Source organism: Ipomoea triloba, chromosome 6 (assembly GCF_003576645.1).
Source record: "Ipomoea triloba cultivar NCNSP0323 chromosome 6, ASM357664v1".
Classification (NCBI taxonomy): Eukaryota; Viridiplantae; Streptophyta; class Magnoliopsida; order Solanales; family Convolvulaceae; genus Ipomoea; species Ipomoea triloba.
The window spans coordinates 14843938-14863501 of NC_044921.1; the positions used below are offsets into that span (position 1 = coordinate 14843938).

The following is a 19564-nucleotide window of genomic DNA, read 5'->3' on the forward strand; positions in this document are numbered from 1 at the left end:
TTCTCCAGCCAAATTGTCAATGAAAAGTAGTAGCTGAAAACTTTTAATAATTGATAAATGATGAAGACAATATGGTCTTTTGCTTCTTCTCGATTTTCGCTTTCTTCTCCATTTCTTGCTCCGAAACCGCAAACTCGTACCTGCATTATTGTCTAACATTTCAACGTCTACAACTCAAACTACGACCTCTAATCAACCACGCAAAAAACAAAGGCATCAACTTCCAATATTTAATGAACCCGAATCCAAACTAAACTTAAATCAATCTTAAAAACCTCTAATTTCCCTAGAATGACTACAATGGGTTTGGCTGTATCGATCAGTTTGCCAGCCCTAATCCTACGAGTAGCAAACACCCCTCGACTTGAGGAGTAGGTTAACCCAACTTAATTGGAGCGACAAAGTGAAATGATGGGATGTAACCGGGTTGGATTGTCGATGAAGGATTTTCTGACAGGATTTCAAAGAAGCGCGATTGAAGGAGTCGGACTTGATAGGCATTAGAGTTGCAGTTTCGGAGCAAGAAATGGAGAAGAAAGAGAAGAGAATAAGCAAAGGGCTAAATTACCCTCATCACTTTACCTATTAAAATTTTTCGGCTACTTTTGTTGGTAATTTGGCTGGAAGGACTAAAATTGAAAAAAAAAATTAAATAGTTGTAGAGTTAATTAACAATTTTTAAACTCGTGAACTCCAATTAACAATACCGCAATACTCATAGGACTGAAAGTGAATTTTTCTCTTTATAAAATTTTCACTTTCCACCTTTCAATTGTTATCCTGATAGCTCTTTTCACCCATGTACCTTTAGAGTCATATAAGGAAATAACAACGATGTTTTTTTTTTTTTTAATTTCAAATGGAAGGGGGTTACCCGTAGTACATATTTCTGAGACTAAGTAATGTCAGAAATAAAACGCAGCATCCAGGCAATACCAACCAAAACAAACCATTGACAATTAAAAACAGCAAGACAACGCTCAAGAGCCCATTGGACCAGATGTCCCATGGCCAACACGGCCAACTTGTATGTCACCATCGTGCATGGCTATGTCAGGAGGATCAGGTAGATTCGTAAAGACTCTCGGTAAGTCCGAGGATCTCCCATCAAGGCATAATCAAGGTTAATCATAGGAGGTGATTTTGGTTGATCATTCCCATGATACACCACCATACTTGTGACATGGCCATGCACCTCTGTTGGATCCTCTGACCACTATGTGCGTGTTGTGATTCACCCATGTACCTTTAGAGTCATATAAGGAAATAACAGCGATGTTAATACTTTAAAATTGTTATTTTGTCTAGTTTAGTAAATTATACTTTTTTTTCTAAACAATTTTTGAAACCATAAAATATATTTTATTTTTATTTTTACAAATACATTCATTGCTACTGATTTTAGGTAAACTATTTTCCCTTGCTATTGCTACCAAAATAAATTATTTGCTTTGATTTTTACCGAAATTCGTTAGAACCCGATTTGTTCATGGCCAATTCCTAATCATTTTCTCATCGCTTCTATCTCATTCTCAATTCTAACAAATTTTATTAAAAATAAAAAATAAAATTGTGTGGTAACATGACTTTACCATAATATCTTTTATAAATTCACTGAATCTTTCTCTGCAGCTGGCGCAAGGGGAATCATCACTTGCAAGAATTGAATCCGGGTTCTCCCGGAATTTCTCCCCACAAAGAGAGCTCACTTGCCACTTGAGCTACCCCATTGGGTTACTTTACCATAATATCTAATGGGTAAAAACATGTCTCACTAAAAATAATATTATGTATAATACCTTTTTGATATTGTTAACAATTTTTATAAAATAAAATTAAATATAAAACTCTATCAAATTTGTATCATACACCATATTACCCCTAAACCAATGTGATTAGTCATCATTCATTCTTCAATTTGAAGAAACACTACATATTATGAATTTTAAAAATTAGAGAATCAATGTGTGGAAAAAAAAAATACACATTCCCTTGGACCAGATGTCCCATGGCCATGGGACACCATATTACCCCTAAACCAATGTGATTAGTTATCATTCATTCTTCAATTTGAAGAAACACTACATATTATGAATTTTAAAAATTAGAGAATCAATGTGTGGAAAAAAAAATACACATTCCCTTTAATATAATGATGGTACATTTAGAAAACTCGATCACTATATTTCAAACACGATAAATAATTGAGGAACCATGTTAATTAAAATTGAAAATAAGAAATCAAATTGAATAATGACCAATAATTAAGAGATCAAATGTGAACATCTTCTCGAACGTAAAAAAATAAGCATGCACGGACTTAACTTACTGGTTCAATATGCATTATTTGTGGTAAGAAATTAATGTTCGAAATTTAGCAGCGGCAGTGTCAAAGTGGGCAGATCGCTTGTACGCACTGACACTTGGTCCTGTCTGAGCCATTAAATTACTGTGATTTACATCCTCCCAATTGGTTTGTTCGCCCGGGGTTTGGGGTCCTTAGCAGGCAACCTTTTGAGGCAAGAATGTGAAAAAAACCTCAAAACTTAAAACATGTAATTTCACGTATTTTAATATACAAGGTTATTATAAAGCTCACAAACATAACGCAGAAAGCAACAAGTGGACATATATATGATATAGTATTTTGTTCTTCTTCAGCACACACATGAAAGACAACAAAAACAAGAATGCTAAAGAAATTTTTATACAATTTGAGATTAAATTTATTTGAGCAATTACCTTCATCACTTCTTCCTCTAACTTTATGCTTTATGATCTGTCCACAGTGTGTTGAGTAAAAGTTCCAATAAGTTGGGATCCACAACTTGAAGTATATTAATCCCAAAACTGTAAGTGTCACATTGTGTTGATACCATTCCCTCAGGGCTCAAAACCTTTATTGGTTTCACCACCTTTCATCTTCACTTGTATATATGGTTTTCCATCCTTAATTGTCAACAATTTTGTAAGGAACAAGTTTCATGTCCCTTTGAACTTCTTTGTCTTCAAACCTATTTAAGATCCCCATTATAGTTAGCTTCAAAACACACACACACATATTGGAGGAAACTTGAGACAGAAATTTATTACTTTCTTCCAATAAGCCTCTTTACATAAAAAATGATCCTCTGAGGGTTGGAAGCGGCTTGAAAAGGCAAATAAGCTCCCTGTCAAGAGATACATTATATTGCCAAATTAATGCATAAAATCAGTAATAATTAAATGAAATATGCAGGTTAGATTCAACAAACAAGGAATGCGGATGCAAAAACCTCCAATTTTATCATTGTTTAAGCTTACTACTCGAATCGTTTTTCCTCCAACAAACACTAAGAGAAGAAAACTCATCCGGTGATTCAAAGCTGAACATGTTAATAAAATTACTGTAATACCATCTGCTTAATTTCTTCTTGGCTCAAGCGGCCTTTATCGTTAGTGATGGTAATCTTCTCAGATCGCCCAGAGGCCTCGTCTTCGGCTTTAACGTTCAGGATGCCGTTAGCATCAACCTCAAATGTAACTTCAATTTGAGGTGTTCCTCTGTTCCAGCAGGTTACAATTCCAGTTGAGAGAAGTAATGGAAAGTGAACTCTCATTAATTATATTGGGAGCTATTCCAGTTAGATCAAATTTTCCAAGCAACCTGTGAGACTCCTAGCTTTCACCTTCAAAGACCTGTTGGGTCAACTGCTACTCTAGAAAAGAACTAGGTAGTAAAAACATGGTAGTTGTCTGTTGATGTTGGTAGGTGCTGAAAACTTGAGATTTTTTTGTTGGGATAACAGTATTTCTCGGAATCAACTTGGTAACGGTTTCAATACCAAGGAGATGTTAACAGAGAAGTTAAGATTTTTGGCTAATTAAACATAAGTCATATTTAGTCTGAAATGGCTTACCTTTGGTTTCATCACCTCCTTCCCCACTCAAGATTCCACCTTGCACAACTGCACAGTAAGCAACAGCTTCATCAGGGTTAATCATATCCTTACCATCAAAGTAATCCTTCAAAAGTTGTAGCTGCATTTACGTTGGTTCATTGATAATCGTAGCCACATTCAGTTCAGCAATGAAGGCATCCTTAGTAGCATGCCTCTGAGCATCATTATATTGAAGAATGCTGCAGCAAAATTCAAAGGAGAGGGAGCATGGCAATTTCAGTAAACACATTAAATTAAATCTCAACCATAGCATTACTCAATTTTACCTGGAACGTACGGTGATAACTATATCCTTCCAATTTTATCAGGTCCCAACACTGCTTAGAAATTGAAGTTTGATTTTATTAAGTCTTGTTCCAACATCTTCTGCATTTAATCGCTTTTGGGGAGATTCCTCTGCACAATGCAATGCCAATTCTAATATGGAGGATATACACTGCAATTTCGCATTGAAGTCTTTATCAATTGTCCTTAGTAATTTGGGATCTACAACTTGAAGTACATGATGAGGTAAAGAATCATTTATCCAACTTTTCAAGCTCATATCTTCACCAAATGTTTCATCTGTGGGCCTTCTTGTTGAAAATGTTTCCATTAGCACAATTCCAAAACTATAAATGTCACATTGTGTTGATATCATTCCTGTGGATCCATACTCTGCGATTATGAAAACTACCATCATAAGATTTGGAATGGAAAATGGAGGACTAGTCCATGATTATTTTAAAATATATATATATATATATATATATATATATATATATATATATTAGGAATAAATTGAATTAAGGATTAAAATCGCATTTACCTGGTGCCATATAGCCTAGTGTTGCTAGAGTTTCGGTATGCTTGAAGCTCTCCTCCTTAGTTAACAACTTTGTCACACTAAAATCACATACATGGGCTACCATTTCTTCATTTAATAGCACATTTGCAGGCTTTAAATCACAATGAACCACCGGCATTGTGTAACCATTATGAAGATAGTCCAAGCCACATGCAACATCAATCATTATATTCAACCTTTGCACCATATCCAAGAAGTTTCTTTGTGAATGTAGCCACTGGTCAAGGCTTCCATTTGGCATGTACTCAAGGACCAACGCCTTAAAGTCATAGGCAAAACATCCAGTAATTACCTTAGTGAGATTTCGATGGCGTAAATTCTTTAGCACTTCAATCTCAACATTAAAACTCTCAAGTGCATCTTCTAATTGATTAAATACCTTCACTGCTATAAGCATCCCGTCATCCAAAGTCCCTTTATACACAGAGCCAAAACTTCCTGAACCAATGAGATTGTTTTGGCTAAAGCAAGATGTAGCTCTTGAAAGCTCATCATAAGAAATCCTTAATTTATCCCATGGAAAGCCAATATCCGTCATACTTGGGACATGAAGTTTCCTTTGTCGGTTTGTAAGGACAAATGCAATAATTACAAAAGTAATTATCAATGAAGCTCCAAGGAATGTAAGAGCAATAAGAACCCTTATTTTAATCCTGGAATGGTGGGTAGAATGGCATGGTGGCACGTGAAACCTGAGATTTCCACATAACTCCTTATTATACATGAATGATTCCCTTGAGAAGTTTTTGAAACAACCAGCTGATGGAATTTCACCACTCAAATCATTGAATGATACATTGAAGTATTTGAGGTATGCAAGTCTTTCTAAAGATACTGGAATTGAACCAGAGAGTTTGTTTAGAGATAAATCTAGGGATTCCAAAGAAACAATTTGACTTATTTGCTTTGGAATAGATCCTTCTAGTTTATTATGTTCAAGGGAAAGAGAAACTAAATTTTGCAATTGTCCAAGAGTGACAGGGATATTTCCCGAGATTTGATTGTGAGACATGTTTAGAAGTGAAAGTGCCTTCAAACCTTCAACATCATTGGGTATAAATCCATCTAAGAAATTAGAACTCACATCAAGCACTAATAGATCTTTGAGATAGCACAAACTTGAAGGTATTCTAGAAGTCAACCGGTTTGATTCTAGATATATTTTTCTGAGGGAAGTGCTATTACCAAAGCATTTCAGCAAACTTCCAGATAGCTGATTGTTGCTCAGCTGTAATTCATACAGATAGTGAAGGTCACAAAGGCTATTAGGAATGGAACCACTCAATTTGTTATTACTGAGATACAATCCTTGGAGTTTACTAACCCTACCTAACATTGGTGGAATATACCCAACCAAGTTATTGCTACCCAAATCCAAGCGAATCAAGCTGCTTAAGTTTCCAAGTTGATTTGGTATAATTTCCTTCAACCCACAACTCGGCATAGACAGAACTTGAAGGGAAGAAGAAAAATTCCCAATTGATGATGGAAGGATAGCATCTAGAGGGTTATCATCTAAGTATACCTCCTCCAAGTAAATGCAATTTACTAAAAAGTTGATAATACTTAACTCTGGAGATGCAGCATCATTCGTGAGCATGTTTTCATTTATAAATAGTGTGTTTAGGAGCCGTAGATTACCAAGAGATGTAGGGATTGTGCCGCTGAAATGATTTTTGGCGAGATCTATCGTAGTAAGCTGTGAACAATTTGAGATAGAGTCTGGTATCACTCCAAAGAACATATTGCTGCCAAGATAAAGTACCTCTATGTTCAATAGAGCATGCCCCATGCTTGAAGGAAGTGTGCCCACAAGGTTATTGACCGCAAATGAAATTAGTTTTAAAGAAGAAATGTTGAAGATTTCCTTGGGTATGGACCCTCTTAAGTTAGCCGATTCTAAAATTATTTTCTCCAACATATAAAGTTTTCCCAACTCTTTTGGTATTACACCTGCCCGCCAACCAACCAAAATGCTTATTTTCTCATTAACTCATAATATGTGACAATAATATGTGAAAATAAGGTGTGCATGCAAATTTGACAGTAATATATGGATATTTCTATCGTATTACATTATTTTAACTATTTTAACTTCTAATCTGCTAAGCACTTTGTGCTCAGATGACATGTAGTGGTTCTCCTATATGGGAAGGCATGAGATCGAGCTTCTATGGAGGCGATATTGATATTTTGTGCTTTTAACAAGTTGAGAAAGTGTAGATGAACAGATACTACAATGTAATAGAGTGTACTATAAAAAGTAACAAGATTGTTTTATGCAGAGACAAGTAATAATGTAATACTTCATAAAATACATTACATTTTAATTAAAAAGTATTATACATCGAACTAGACTTTAACAAGATTATGCACTTATGTAGCTTAGCTTGTTTTCATTTTATGTAACTTTTAATTTTAAAAATAGTATGTATTAACAAAAAATGTGAATGGACAATACTTTTATATAAGAGTCATGCTTGTGTGAGAACGTCTCACGAATCTTCATATGTGAGATGACTCGAATCCAGATGAAATGTAATACTTTATTCATGATTTAGTATTTCATTTGCTAGTATAAGATTCGTGAGACGGTCTCACACATATATATAATGTAACTCATTGTGAACATAAATATAATATGTGCAGTCCAACTATCAGCTTAGGCTTTTAGTTGAGATGGAGCACATACTTTGATTTGGTATCAGAGCCATGCAAAAGGTCATGAGTTCAAATCTATCCACCGCACACGTTGAGGGGGCGTGTGAACATAAATATAATATGTGAAGTCCAAAGCAGGCTTTTAGTTGATTCTCATTACCTTATTATTTAAAGGGAAAAGGGTCAAATAGGCCCCTAAACTTTAGTCAAAAGTGCAATTAGACATTTTAATGCATCTAAACCCAATAAATTCAGGGGCCTAATTGTACTTTTTATTAAAGTTTAGGGGCCTATTTGACCCTTTTCCTTATTTAAAATTATCTATATGCATTTAGAATCCAAACTTATATAAATACAGGAATAAATGTGTCTGGGTTTTTATAATTAGCAGTATAGCATTGAATGTACCTCCAAAGTTGTTATGTGCAATGTATAGGACTTGAAGCATGGTTAAATTCCCAAGTTTCTTTGGTATATGTCCTGAGAGAAGAAAAACAACGCTTCATAGTGAGGACATTAATCCGCCCCCGGTCAAAGCTAAAACTGAACAAGGGAGGCATTATTGTGAAATTCTTTTGGTGCATGCATGCTAACTAAAATTATTGTAAGATAACCAATAGAGAAAGTATATTGAACAGATAATACACTGTAATAGAGTCAATAGATATATATTGTTTGAAATAATAAATATTTATACAAATTTGATGGAATTTCAACACTAAATTTGTTCTTAGGTATATTAAAATTTTGGAGTAATAAAAATTTATACAAATTTAATGGAATTTCATCACAAAATTTGTTCCTAGGTATATTGAAATTTTGGAGTATAGGGAGATTATTTCCAAAATGAAGGAGAATTTCACCAAATAAATTATTGACTAAAATAGATAGATGATCCATATTATCTGCTTACTATTAACATATAATTATGTGAATGCAATTAACATAATATGTGTCTGTGGTTTACATATTATGTCTCTTTATTATACATATTATGTGCATTTAATTTTTTTGTATGCACATAATTTATTAACTGATAACCATAGGCACATAATTTTTTAATCAGACCAAATTAAAATCTATTATGCAATGTGGATTCTAGTTCTTAGTATAACAACTATGGTTTATTCAATATTTATTTTTAAGCCATAAGTCTTGTACTCTTGATCCATAAATTAATCTCCTAGCTCAGGACTGCACCCGGCCCGCTCCCTTTCAAGTTCTTCTCTCGAAGACCAAGGGAAACAAACAAAGTACAACATGAAGAAAAAGAATGGAATGGAACATTTCAATAAAGACTCGTGAAAATAATAATAATTAATAATTGGAAAATTTGTATGTGCACTCGAGCATTGTCCCTTTCTGCTTATTGTCTCAAACAAAGCAAAATGTATGCTTTTAATAAGTACAAGGCACAATACCATAACAAAATTTCATATTACATATCAAGTAATTAATCTTTACACATACCTGTTAACCGATTGCTACCAATGTATAACCCCTCAAGCTTTGTTAAGTTTCCAAATTCTTCTGGTACATGCCCACTAAAATTATTGTATGACAGAGATATAGTTTGAAGCAATGAACATTCAGATAAACTTGATGGAATTTGACCACTAAATTTGTTATTACGTATATTTAATGTTTGAAGCTTAGGAAGATGATTCCCAAGATCAAGAGGAAGTTCACCAAATAAGCTATTAAGTGAAAGAGATAAAGTTTCTAACTTAGACAGATTTAAGATGCCCAAAGGAAAACATCCAATAAGATGATTAAAACTAAAATTTAACCACTTTAGTTGGGGAAGATTGCCTATTTCTCTAGGAACACTCCCTTCAAGAGAATTATCTCCTAAATGTAAGACCTCAAGTTTTGAAAGATTGAAAAGGGATGTGGGAAGAAAACCACTAAAGCTATTACTCCCCAAATACAAAAATCTAAGGTTCAATAAGAAACCAAACCAAGATGGAATATTCCCACTAAAGTTATTGATGCTACATTCAAGAACTTTGAGGCGTTTCAATTGAAAAAGTTCTCGAGGGAAGGAATTATGAAAATTGTTTTGGCTCAAGTTAAGTGAAACAAGGAAAGAAAGATTTCCCAAGTCTGGAGTTAATTCTCCAACAAGACCCATGTTGGAAAGATCCAAAGCAGCCACTCTATTGTGGCGAGAGTTGCAAGTGACTCCAATCCAGGTACACGGAGTCATGCTGTTAACAGACCAATTGTTAGCTAAAATGCTAGGAAAATCAAAAGAAATTTTTGATTTTAGAGAAAGAAGGGCATGTTTGTCTGTGGTAATGTTGGTATGGGAATTAATGGTTAAGCAAACCATTAGGGAGTGCAAGAAGAAGACGGATAAGCATAAATAATGGCGAGAGATCTCCATCGAATGACACAATCTATTATGTAAGCAAGTTTTCAGCTTTGATAAAAATCATATACAAGCTGAGTCCCTTTTTATAGTCATGCTTTTTTGGTGTAGCCCAAGATTTTTATCGTCGAACACGGAGACTAATCTCCTAACCTAGTGCAGTTGATTGATAAGATGTGTCTCGTCAACTTAGAACCACACAATTTTTTTTCCACAGGATTGAAGAAAAAAAAAGGAAATTCATGAACATTTCTTTTTTTTTTCTTTTACTCGATTTTTTTTTTTTTGTAAATACAACAAATTCAAGCGTCCCTCTAATTAAGCTCTAATAGGTAAATTATTGTGTGGACCACGGTCAATAAAAATGCCGTAAATATTTTGAATAAAAATAATGCAAATTATGTGTTAGAATAATGTATTAAGGTGCGTCATTTTTCTTTCATAAAGTGCATGATTTATGTGCTTAAGGTGCATTTTTTGTTGAAGCTTTAAGGTGCATCATTCTAAAGCTTTAGGTGCATCTTTCCATAGCTTAAGCTGTGCCGTTTTCCTTCTTAAAGTGCATACATTTAAAGCTTTAGGTGCATCACTTTTCTAGTTTAAGGTGCATCACTCTAAAGCTTTAGGTGCGTTTTTCCATAGCTTAAGGTGCGTCGAATATTGATCATGTTGATGTACCTCATCAAATATTTTATTATTTTTAAATGAAAATATGAAATTATATATAATGAAACACAAGTGAATCTACTATATATTTCACTTAGAAGAATTCATCAAGTCTACTTTAACATGATTCAAATTTGTCACAACTAAAAATTATATCACAAAATGATCACTCTAAATGTCATTTTAAACCAAATGTGTTACAACACTATCCTCCAAAAATGCCTCAATTTAAAGTTTAATGAGTGATGATTTCTCAAGATTTTAGCATTAGAGAGTTGCAAGAAAATATTGTCAAAATTGCATGTCTTTAACTATTGAATGAGAATGAAGAGCAAAGAGCTGCTATTTTATCCAAACATTCAATGGGAAAGAATGTTGTGCTAATATTGGATGGTGGTATAATTGCATTTGCTTGGGGAAATTAGGTAACAGAGTGAGTAATACTAAAAAAAAAAAAGGTAACCCTTTTGGGGTTAAAGTGCAAGCGTACTATAACTACTCATTTAATAAAAGTGTATCGTAAGATTTGTCAAAAATCAATCAAAATTGGTGTTCTCAATAGTATTATTGAAGCTTAGAATCTGTTTAAGAAAATTTTATTACAGCATTATAATACTATACTCATTGGTATTGTTGAAAAGCTTTCCTAATGCAAATAAGATTCCTAAAAGAAAAATAGGAAAGTTTTGAAAAAAAGGAACTAAAAAGAAATACTTCCCCTCCTTTCAAAGAAAAAAAAAAAAGAAGAAAAATACTTCCCCATCATGGCTATAAGACCATTTTGGCAATAACTACAACTAAGCATACTAATAATGAAAATGTGTTACTCAAAAAAAAAATTAAAAAAATAATGAAATTGTGTGTCATTGGATTCCTTTCAATTCCATTCGGCTTTCTTTAGGTACATGTACAGTCGGTTGACCCATAAATATTGGAAGGTGCACTGGACACTGACTTCAATTATTTGCTCAAATACATCACAATATTTATCCATTTTGCTAAATATCTCCTTACGTATTTCATGGAATGTAGACTTCAATTCACTGCCCAAGACAACTGTTATAATTAGGGATGTCAATCTGGCCCGAACCCGATGGGCTAGCCCGAAACCGACAGGGCTATAGCCCGAACGGGTTAGCCCGATAAAAAAATTAGCCCGATGAGCCCGAAACCGATTAGCCCGATGGCCCGATAGGGCTAGCCCGAAATTAAATGGGCTAGCCCGATAGCCCGAAAAATTAAAAAATATTATTTATTATAGGAGTGATGTGAAACATAATATACTTAATATTTATAGGCCAGGTGAGTTCATCTTTAGTATTTTTTTATCACTACGTACATTTTAAATAAAATTTTATTAAATATATAAATATAAATATATATTACATATAATAAATAAATAAATATATACATATTATAAATTTTATATATATATTATAAATTATATATATATATAAATCCACTTTCCAGTGAACTCACTGGAATGAATTTCCAGTTTGGATATATATATATATATATATATATATATATATATATATATATATATATTTATTAATTAATTAATTATATATAATATATATTTATTAAAATTTTATTTAAAAATGTACCTAGTGATAAAAACAAAATACTAAAGATGAACTCACCTATAAATTGTTAATTTGTTATGTTGGTATTTTAATATTTAGATATTAGGTTTTGGATTTGAGTTATGTGATGTTTCATGCATAGTTATTACGACGTCCCGTTAAGTCGCGCCACCCCTTAACCGTCTTGTCGCCTAGGAAATGTTAAAATTTAGGGGTCTTAAACCGAACTGAACACAAAACCGAATTAAATTCGAATCGAAATTGAACCGTTGTAATTGCATTTGTTAAATTTTAATGTGCTAAATGCTCATCCGATTGACCCGTTCTACCGAATCCGGTTGACGACTTGACCCGTTTAATCGAATGTTAGTATTCATCTTCGATTTTAGTTCAAATAGTCTAACCCGCTCGATAAGCCCGACAACCCGAAGGTTAGGGTTAAGGCTAACCCGAATCCGAGATTAAAATAATAATTAACCGACAACCCGAACCCGATAAGCCCAACAACCCGACAGGGCTAGCCCGAAACCGACAGGGCTGGCCCGATTGACATCCCTAGTTATAATTAATTGCCCTCTTTCCAAGTACGGAGTATTTCTTTCACTTGACGGATAAAACTTGGTCCACTAGACTGAATTTTTATGCCCCAACCATAACCGTTGCTAGGTTAGGGGCAAATTATTGTGTGGACTATAGTTCATAGTATTTAAAAAGTACATTTTTAATATATTATAAGTATATTTTTGTGTATTCAATGAACATTATTCAAAATAATATACTTTCATATTCAAATAATATACTTTTCATGAATATAATATATATTTTTAATGTACTAAAAGTACATTATTTGTCCACTGAATACACATTATTTGATAGTATGTAAGGACAACTCTAGTCAAATTTGTCAGACTGTTCTCTTGTTATTGGCCTTCTTTATTTGAGCTGTAGCTAGCAGGAGTAGAGCCACCCCTTGGGGTAGGGGACCCTGCCCCCACCCCCTCCACTATATATATATATATATATATATATATATATATATATATATGTGGTGATGATCAAGTGTGTCCGCCCCTTAACTTGCGGTCAGTGCGGCCGCACCACTATGTATACAAATATAAACCACTCAATGTTAGAAAATACACCACACAAATGTGCATCATTAGGTACGCATTATCAAAAAACACACCACTAGGTATGTAAATATACACCACACAGTGTTAGCAAATGCACCATTAGGACAGAGGAGATATGGTGCATTATATTGGGTGTGTGGTGTGTTTTATGGTGTTTTTGTGTATTTTCATTGTGGTACGTTTTCTAACATTGAGTGGTGCATTTTCTAACATTGAGCGGTGTGAACGGCACCGACCGCACGGGAAGGCACGACCACATTTGAACATATATATATATATATATATATATATATATATAATTGTTTAAAAAGTATGCCAAAAACATAAAATATTCAAAAATAATACATCTAATATTTCACTTAAAAACTATTTGATCATGCTTAGATGCAAAATCATACACCAAACTTTTGATATTAACCTTTTTCAAAATCTCATTTTCAATTGCAATTAAAGCTAATCTATTAGCTATCTCTTACAGTGTAAGATACTTGATTGCAATTAAAACTTCAACAATTTCAACATTGAATTATTTTATTTTATTTTTTAAAGGCAATAGTAATTGAAATAGTCTATTATTCTTTTTTTTTTTTACGCTTCTCGAACCCAACCCAGATAGATATTTTCTAGAAAATATAAATATAAAAGAGTATTGATACAAAAAAAAAAGTTATATAAAATTATAAATATATGAAAATCTTATTGATGTTGTTCAATAAATAGTTAAAAATAAATAAAACTTATCAAATTATGTATTACCGTACTTAATTGATGTTTTGCAATTTTATCGTTTGAGACTTAAAGAGTTGAAGAGATGCCAAAATCAAAATCGCAAACTTGTTTAAAAACCAAAATTACCGAAAAATTGTTGACTGACTTCTGATTTTCGAAGAACTTGCCAAATAACTTGCCCTTACATATGCTAAGGTTATGAATTTATTCGAATTTATCTCTATGTCACCCTTCCATAATCATACCCAAATTGCCTTGCCTATTTCTAATCATACTCAAATTAACAACTTCCATTCTTGTTTATATTCGATACTTTCAAGTGATTGGGCTCAATTTTCATGTAAAAGTTTTACATAAAAAAATACTACTATAGGTTGAGCTTGAGGAGGTCTACAAGGAGAACCCTCTAAATGCTGGGAGAACCATTGCCAATCTGGCAGAACCCCTAGATGAAGCCATGGACGAAGCTGATTGTGTTCCTCGCCTTAATAGCCGGATGGTGTCCAACCACTTGTGCAATTAGGCACATAGTTTTTGCGCTCTTGAGTGTGTTTCTATTTTTTCGTGAGCCTACCTATTAGTACGACACATAATATCCTCCTCGCATGCAAGCAAGAACTATGCAAGTTTGATGTGTGGGAGATCACCTGGAATGTTCGTGAACAGAACCATGTGGCTGATGTCTTAGCAGCAAGCTAAACATATTTTACCAGAGGCTTCCACATTTTGAAGAACCCCTCAGATGAGGTATACAGGCTTTCACAACTTAGGAATTAGGGGAGAACAAACTACCAAAGCGCCTATGGCAATGCACAAAAGAACTCTAGTCTAAGCCACAATTGTAAGCAATTAAATAAGAATTAGAGCAAGGATTGCCCCACTTTCATGGTGTATCAATCCTAACTCTTAAAGCACACAAGCATTTTAAGCCCCAATTTACCCATATTTTCATAGAAAGAAAATAGGTTTGAGAATGATGAGGCTTGAATCTTTCATCCAATTCTCATTGAAATGAAAGTTTCTCCAAAACAAGCTAATAATTGCTACGTATCAATGATTAATAAGAGAATTCAAGGAACCATCTCAAACAAAAAAAACCCTAGGTGGGTTGTTCATCGCCTTTATGCAGTAATCACATTTCTAGCATCAAGAATGGCAACATCACCCTAATCCAAACCCAATAGCTAACTACTCACTCATTATAAGCATAAACATAGCAAAAGCAAATGAAAACATCATTAAAATTGCAACAAAGATAAAGGAGAAGCGTAAGGAAAGAGTAAATGAACTTCTCTATTAAAAGTGATGAAATTAGTGGTTAAAATCCACACCAATCCGCAATAAAGAGACTTAAACGTGTGTAGGTAGTCTAATACTAAGCTAATCTAAGCTATCAAAGTTTGTGGAAATGAAGGAAAATGAGCTAAGATTATCGAGGGTTCGAACTTCCCAAAAATTGCAGCAAAAACGATAAAATACTATTGTTCAGTAGAGCTGCACGGCCACCTACATGGGCCATGTAGGTGTTGCGCATAGAACAAAGGCAGCAGGGAGACACGACCACCGACACGAGTCGTGTGGGTGGCCGTGTAGGTGCATCCTAAAATGAACTTTGCTCCGATTCGTGCTCCGCTTCTCCTATCTTTCCTTGAGTGGGATCCTTGCTTCCAAAGTTGATCCAAAATGCTTCATTTGCTACTTGTTGTGAATAATTGCACCTATGAAGACAAAACATACAAACGAGTCTCAATTCTCACTCAAGACTTGGCACTTTATACACAAAAAAGAGGTTAAAATATGGAGTGAAAATGGTTTAGAAATAGAGTTATCACCATTTAATGGGTCTTCAGCATATGTAGTGGTATAATATGACGAGGCACATTCGTCTCCACCATATGTGTTGATATGAGGAATCTCATCTTCATCTTCATCCCTTGGTTAGTTGTTGTGTAGAATTGCTTTGGCATGTAATCCGCCAATATGATTTGGGATTTGTGTCTTCGTATGATAGTTGCAAGCCTTCTCATCTATAGGGTCTTTCAACACCTTTCTCTTAACCCACCTCATAACTTGCATAGGCGATTGTGTTATATCACAAACTCTTTGTTTAGCATGCTTAACATCAAGACAAGTACCATGTTTAGGTTTTGCATCATAGGACTTGATGTTAAGAGGAATGAAGACTTATGTCGTTTCTCATTTCCCTTCCCCTTGTTCTTCTCAATTAGTGAAGTAGATTTGTTGCATGGGATGGAAACTTGATTGGCACATGTTGTGGTATCAACAAGTTCAATTATTCCCTCAGCTCCCGAGCTAACTCCATTACTTTATCCTTGAAGATAAAACACTTTTCAATTGGATGTCTGACAAATCTATGGTACTTGCAATAATTCGGATCATCGACTTTTTACGCCACATGTCGCCGCCTGATTTCGGGCAAGCCAATGAGATTATGCTTTAAGAACTCATCAAACATAGGTAAGACATCTAAATCCAAGAATGGACACTGCTTGTTTTGACTTTCCCTTAGAGAATGCCTTCTATTGTCTCGCGATGACCTAGAAACATCCTTACACTCACTAGCAGTTTCAGTGAATATCCTAGCTGATTGGGTATTCACATGCATAACATCCATGCTTTTGTATTTCTTAAATGATTTGCCCCCATTTTCAACATCACGACTCTTGCCCCATTGTAGAAGATTTAGATAGGTATGTTTTGTCCACCATTAGCTGTTACGCTTAACTCCATATCGTGGGCGCGACTAGATAATTCAATTCTTCAAAGGTCTTAGGCTTGAGTCCTTGAAGGATGTAGGAGAGCTCGAAGTGCATACCTTAGATGCACATTTCAATCACGGAGCTCTGTGATACCTTTTCCTTGCAATTCAAGCACAACTCTCCCCATCCTTCAATATATGCGATTTCACGCTCACCCTTCTTTTCGCGGGTGGTGGTGAGTTCTAAGAAGCTGACAATCCTCCTTGTGATGTAGAAGCGGGTCAAGAACTCGCACTCCATATCATGCCAGCAATCAATGCAACCGGACTCCAAGTCGATGTACTAATGGAAGGCAGTGCCCTTTAAAGAGCGGACGAACTACTTAATGAGAAGATCTCCATATGTCCCAGCATCATTGCATGTTTTCACGAAGTGGGCGATGTGTTGTCTTGGATTGCCTTTCTCATCGAATTGTTGAAATGTGGGAAGTTGATAGCTAACGAGCATATTAAAATCCTTGATCCTTTAAGTGTAAGTTTTGGCGTAACTGTATGAGGGTTGTCTCCCCTCAAGTTTATCCATAATGAATCTTGCCATAATCATGTCTAGATTCAAGATGATATCACTACATTTTGAAATTAATTATAATTATTAAATTTAAATATAATAAAACTATAATATCTTAAATAATAATATTTAATTTGACTAAATTTTTATCAAATAATTAAATTAACTTGGCAAATAACATAGCCCAAATTAATTTAATTAATTTATGTAAAGACTTAAATAACTTAATTTAAATGCAGTCCAATATTATTAACGACCTTAATTATGTCAAAATTTCTATTTCTATAAAGAATATTAAAATTTGTAAAAATTTATAAATGTAAAATAAAGTATATATATATATATATATATATATATATATATATATATATATTGTACGAATCTTCATTGTGAGCATGGACCACCGTATAATGATTGATTGAATCACTATAAGTCTTGCTTGAATTTTGTGCATTCCAATCAATATCTTTATTCATAATTCAAAAACTTAAAATTATGTCTAGTCAATGAAATTGAAATTATAACAACTTCAAAGACTTTTGTTGTGTGTTAGTCAAACAAGTTTTTAATAGTAAAATTATGTCTAATCAATGAAATTGAAATTATAACAACTTCAAAGACTTTCGTTGTGTGCTAAAGCCAAACAAATTTTTAAGACTAATAAGTTAAAATTTCAACATCACATTCATGTGTCCTATTTAGAATAAATAGGGAAAATTGTAATTTATGTCCCTCCATAATATGTCAATTATTAATGTCAGTCCTTAATTATTAGTAATGTAATTGTTGCCCCTCAATTTTCAAAATGGTACATATATTGCCCCTCCCGTACTGTACGGGAGAGGCAATATATATATATATATAAAAAAAAAAGTTTTTTCACGTGAAATTTTTTGGGAGATCTAGTGTGCCCGACTAGTGGACGGACTAGAGGCCGGACAATTAGATGGTTCAGGCTTTGCTTATGGCAAAACATGCTTCAATGGTAAGATTGTTCAAACTCTCATTTTAAACTCAGAATCTAGAAAAAGTGATCGATGCTTCCGTCGCGCTTGTATAAATTTTTCTTAACATATTTTACATTCAATTTATATTTTTTATTATATATCGCAAATTTTAAAATTAGAGGACTAATTGTTTGAGAAGGAACCCTCTCTTTCAAGATGATCTGCGGCATGTCAAGCAAACCATTTGGATTCAAAGTTTGTTGGTTATTACACGGGAGAAAAGTTTACTCAGTGCACATTATCATCTAGTGTTTGCATGTTTCTCTCATAAAAAAATATATTAAAGATGTCCCGAAATGAGTAACCGAGTATGTGGAACATTATTCTCATACCTGAAAGACAATTTAATTTTTGCCAACATCTTATTGGTTGAACCCATGCACAACTCGAATAGTAGTTATATGTTTCCCTCGTCAAAAAAATAAAAATAAAAATCAGAGATTGAAAATTAATTAAAATAACTTACCGTGACAAGTTAAAAATACAGCAAAAATGGAGTCAGCATAAAATTGATCGTGTGGGGATTTATTTTAATTACAAAATAAATTTATTTTAGGTTAAAGAGATTAAAATGCGTGACCTTATCGTTTAGTTAAAACTTTTTTTTTCCCAAAATTAGAGTACTTAAAAACTTAATTATTTATCAAAATTTGGTAATTTTAATCTGATTAGAATCTTAATAAACTCAATAGACAGATGCATGATACTAAAACCATAATACGTTAAAGAATATTTTGGATTTAATATGCATTTTTTGTAAATTGAAAACACAAATTAAGACTTTTTCCCTCTATTCGTGATCCTCGTTAGTCCAAAAATATTTTGTATTTAATATGTATTTTGGAATACTTAAATATCGCCCGTAAAACACTCCAAATTCTTTCAAATTTCTTGTGGAAAACTGAAGAGGCGATGTGGATGTATTTTATAAATTTATTACAATGAAAATTTATTGTTTAAAATTTTTATTAGACTCAAAAAGGACAAACTTTAGATTTTATTTAAAAGTTAATTCCATTTTTTGTTCTAGATTTATAGGTGTCAGTCTACTTTTAGTCCTTTTTTCTTCAAAACATCTTCTTTTGGTTCAATTATTATTGTGACATGACCATTTTTGGTCCTCTATCAACAAAATAGCTTAAATATCGTTAAATACACAGACATTTCGGTCTTCAATTATGAATCTTTTCAAAAAGATAAACATAAAACATATAGCGAGTCAACGTACTTTGTATTAAAAAGATCGAAATATCTTTGTATTTAACGGCATTTCAACGATTTTGTTGATGGAGGACCAAAAATGGTTATGTCACAATAATACTATGACCAAAAG

The 19564-nt window shown here is 33.5% G+C and overlaps 2 protein-coding genes and 1 long non-coding RNA gene across 4 annotated transcripts; all 3 read right to left on the bottom strand.

The window, feature by feature from the left end:
* Nucleotides 1-823: 823 nt before the first annotated feature.
* LOC116022285 (probable LRR receptor-like serine/threonine-protein kinase At3g47570) lies at nucleotides 824-5762 on the bottom strand. Of its 2 annotated transcripts, XM_031262922.1 has the most exons (7): nucleotides 4750-5762; nucleotides 4208-4598; nucleotides 3900-4120; nucleotides 3094-3170; nucleotides 2743-3014; nucleotides 2330-2511; nucleotides 824-1246 (listed from the first exon to the last, which is right to left on the bottom strand). In XM_031262922.1, the coding sequence occupies exons 1-2, from the start codon at nucleotides 5510-5512 to the stop codon at nucleotides 4246-4248; spliced, it is 1116 nt and encodes a 371-aa protein (XP_031118782.1). In that variant the 5' UTR covers nucleotides 5513-5762; the 3' UTR covers nucleotides 824-1246; nucleotides 2330-2511; nucleotides 2743-3014; nucleotides 3094-3170; nucleotides 3900-4120; nucleotides 4208-4245. The 2 variants fall into 2 exon arrangements, with proteins under 2 accessions (XP_031118782.1, XP_031118783.1); XM_031262923.1 differs by lacking the exons at nucleotides 824-1246; nucleotides 2330-2511; nucleotides 2743-3014; nucleotides 3094-3170 and having other exon boundaries at nucleotides 3926-3947; nucleotides 4031-4120.
* Nucleotides 5614-9658, bottom strand: LOC116023533 (LRR receptor-like serine/threonine-protein kinase RCH1). The gene is made up of 5 exons (XM_031264533.1): nucleotides 9240-9658; nucleotides 8920-9146; nucleotides 7858-7929; nucleotides 5741-6741; nucleotides 5614-5622 (listed from the first exon to the last, which is right to left on the bottom strand). The coding sequence occupies exons 1-5, from the start codon at nucleotides 9656-9658 to the stop codon at nucleotides 5614-5616; spliced, it is 1728 nt and encodes a 575-aa protein (XP_031120393.1).
* A 5553-nt stretch (nucleotides 9659-15211) lies between these two features.
* On the bottom strand, nucleotides 15212-18644 carry LOC116022286. Its single transcript, XR_004099168.1, has 3 exons — nucleotides 18564-18644; nucleotides 15770-17282; nucleotides 15212-15655 (listed from the first exon to the last, which is right to left on the bottom strand). It is a non-coding gene; the product is annotated as an uncharacterized LOC116022286 (long non-coding RNA).
* Between the last annotated feature and the right edge of the window lie 920 nt (nucleotides 18645-19564).

Bases quoted from the DNA above. Each gene is read 5' to 3' on its own strand.
- LOC116023533 (XM_031264533.1), bottom strand. From the start codon at position 9,658: ATGACTCCGTGTACCTGGATTGGAGTCACTTGCAACTCTCGCCACAAT. The intron at 9,147-9,239 runs GTTAAATTTTAG...TTCACTTAATAG, and splicing joins AATCTTCCCCAACTAAAGTG to CTTATTTGGTGAACTTCCTC. The intron at 6,742-7,857 runs GTACATTCAATG...GTTGGCGGGCAG, and splicing joins TGCACATAACAACTTTGGAG to GTGTAATACCAAAAGAGTTG.
- LOC116022285 (XM_031262922.1), bottom strand. From the start codon at position 5,512: ATGTATAATAAGGAGTTATGTGGAAATCTCAGGTTTCACGTGCCACCA. The intron at 4,599-4,749 runs GTAAATGCGATT...TCATAATCGCAG, and splicing joins ACTAGGCTATATGGCACCAG to AGTATGGATCCACAGGAATG.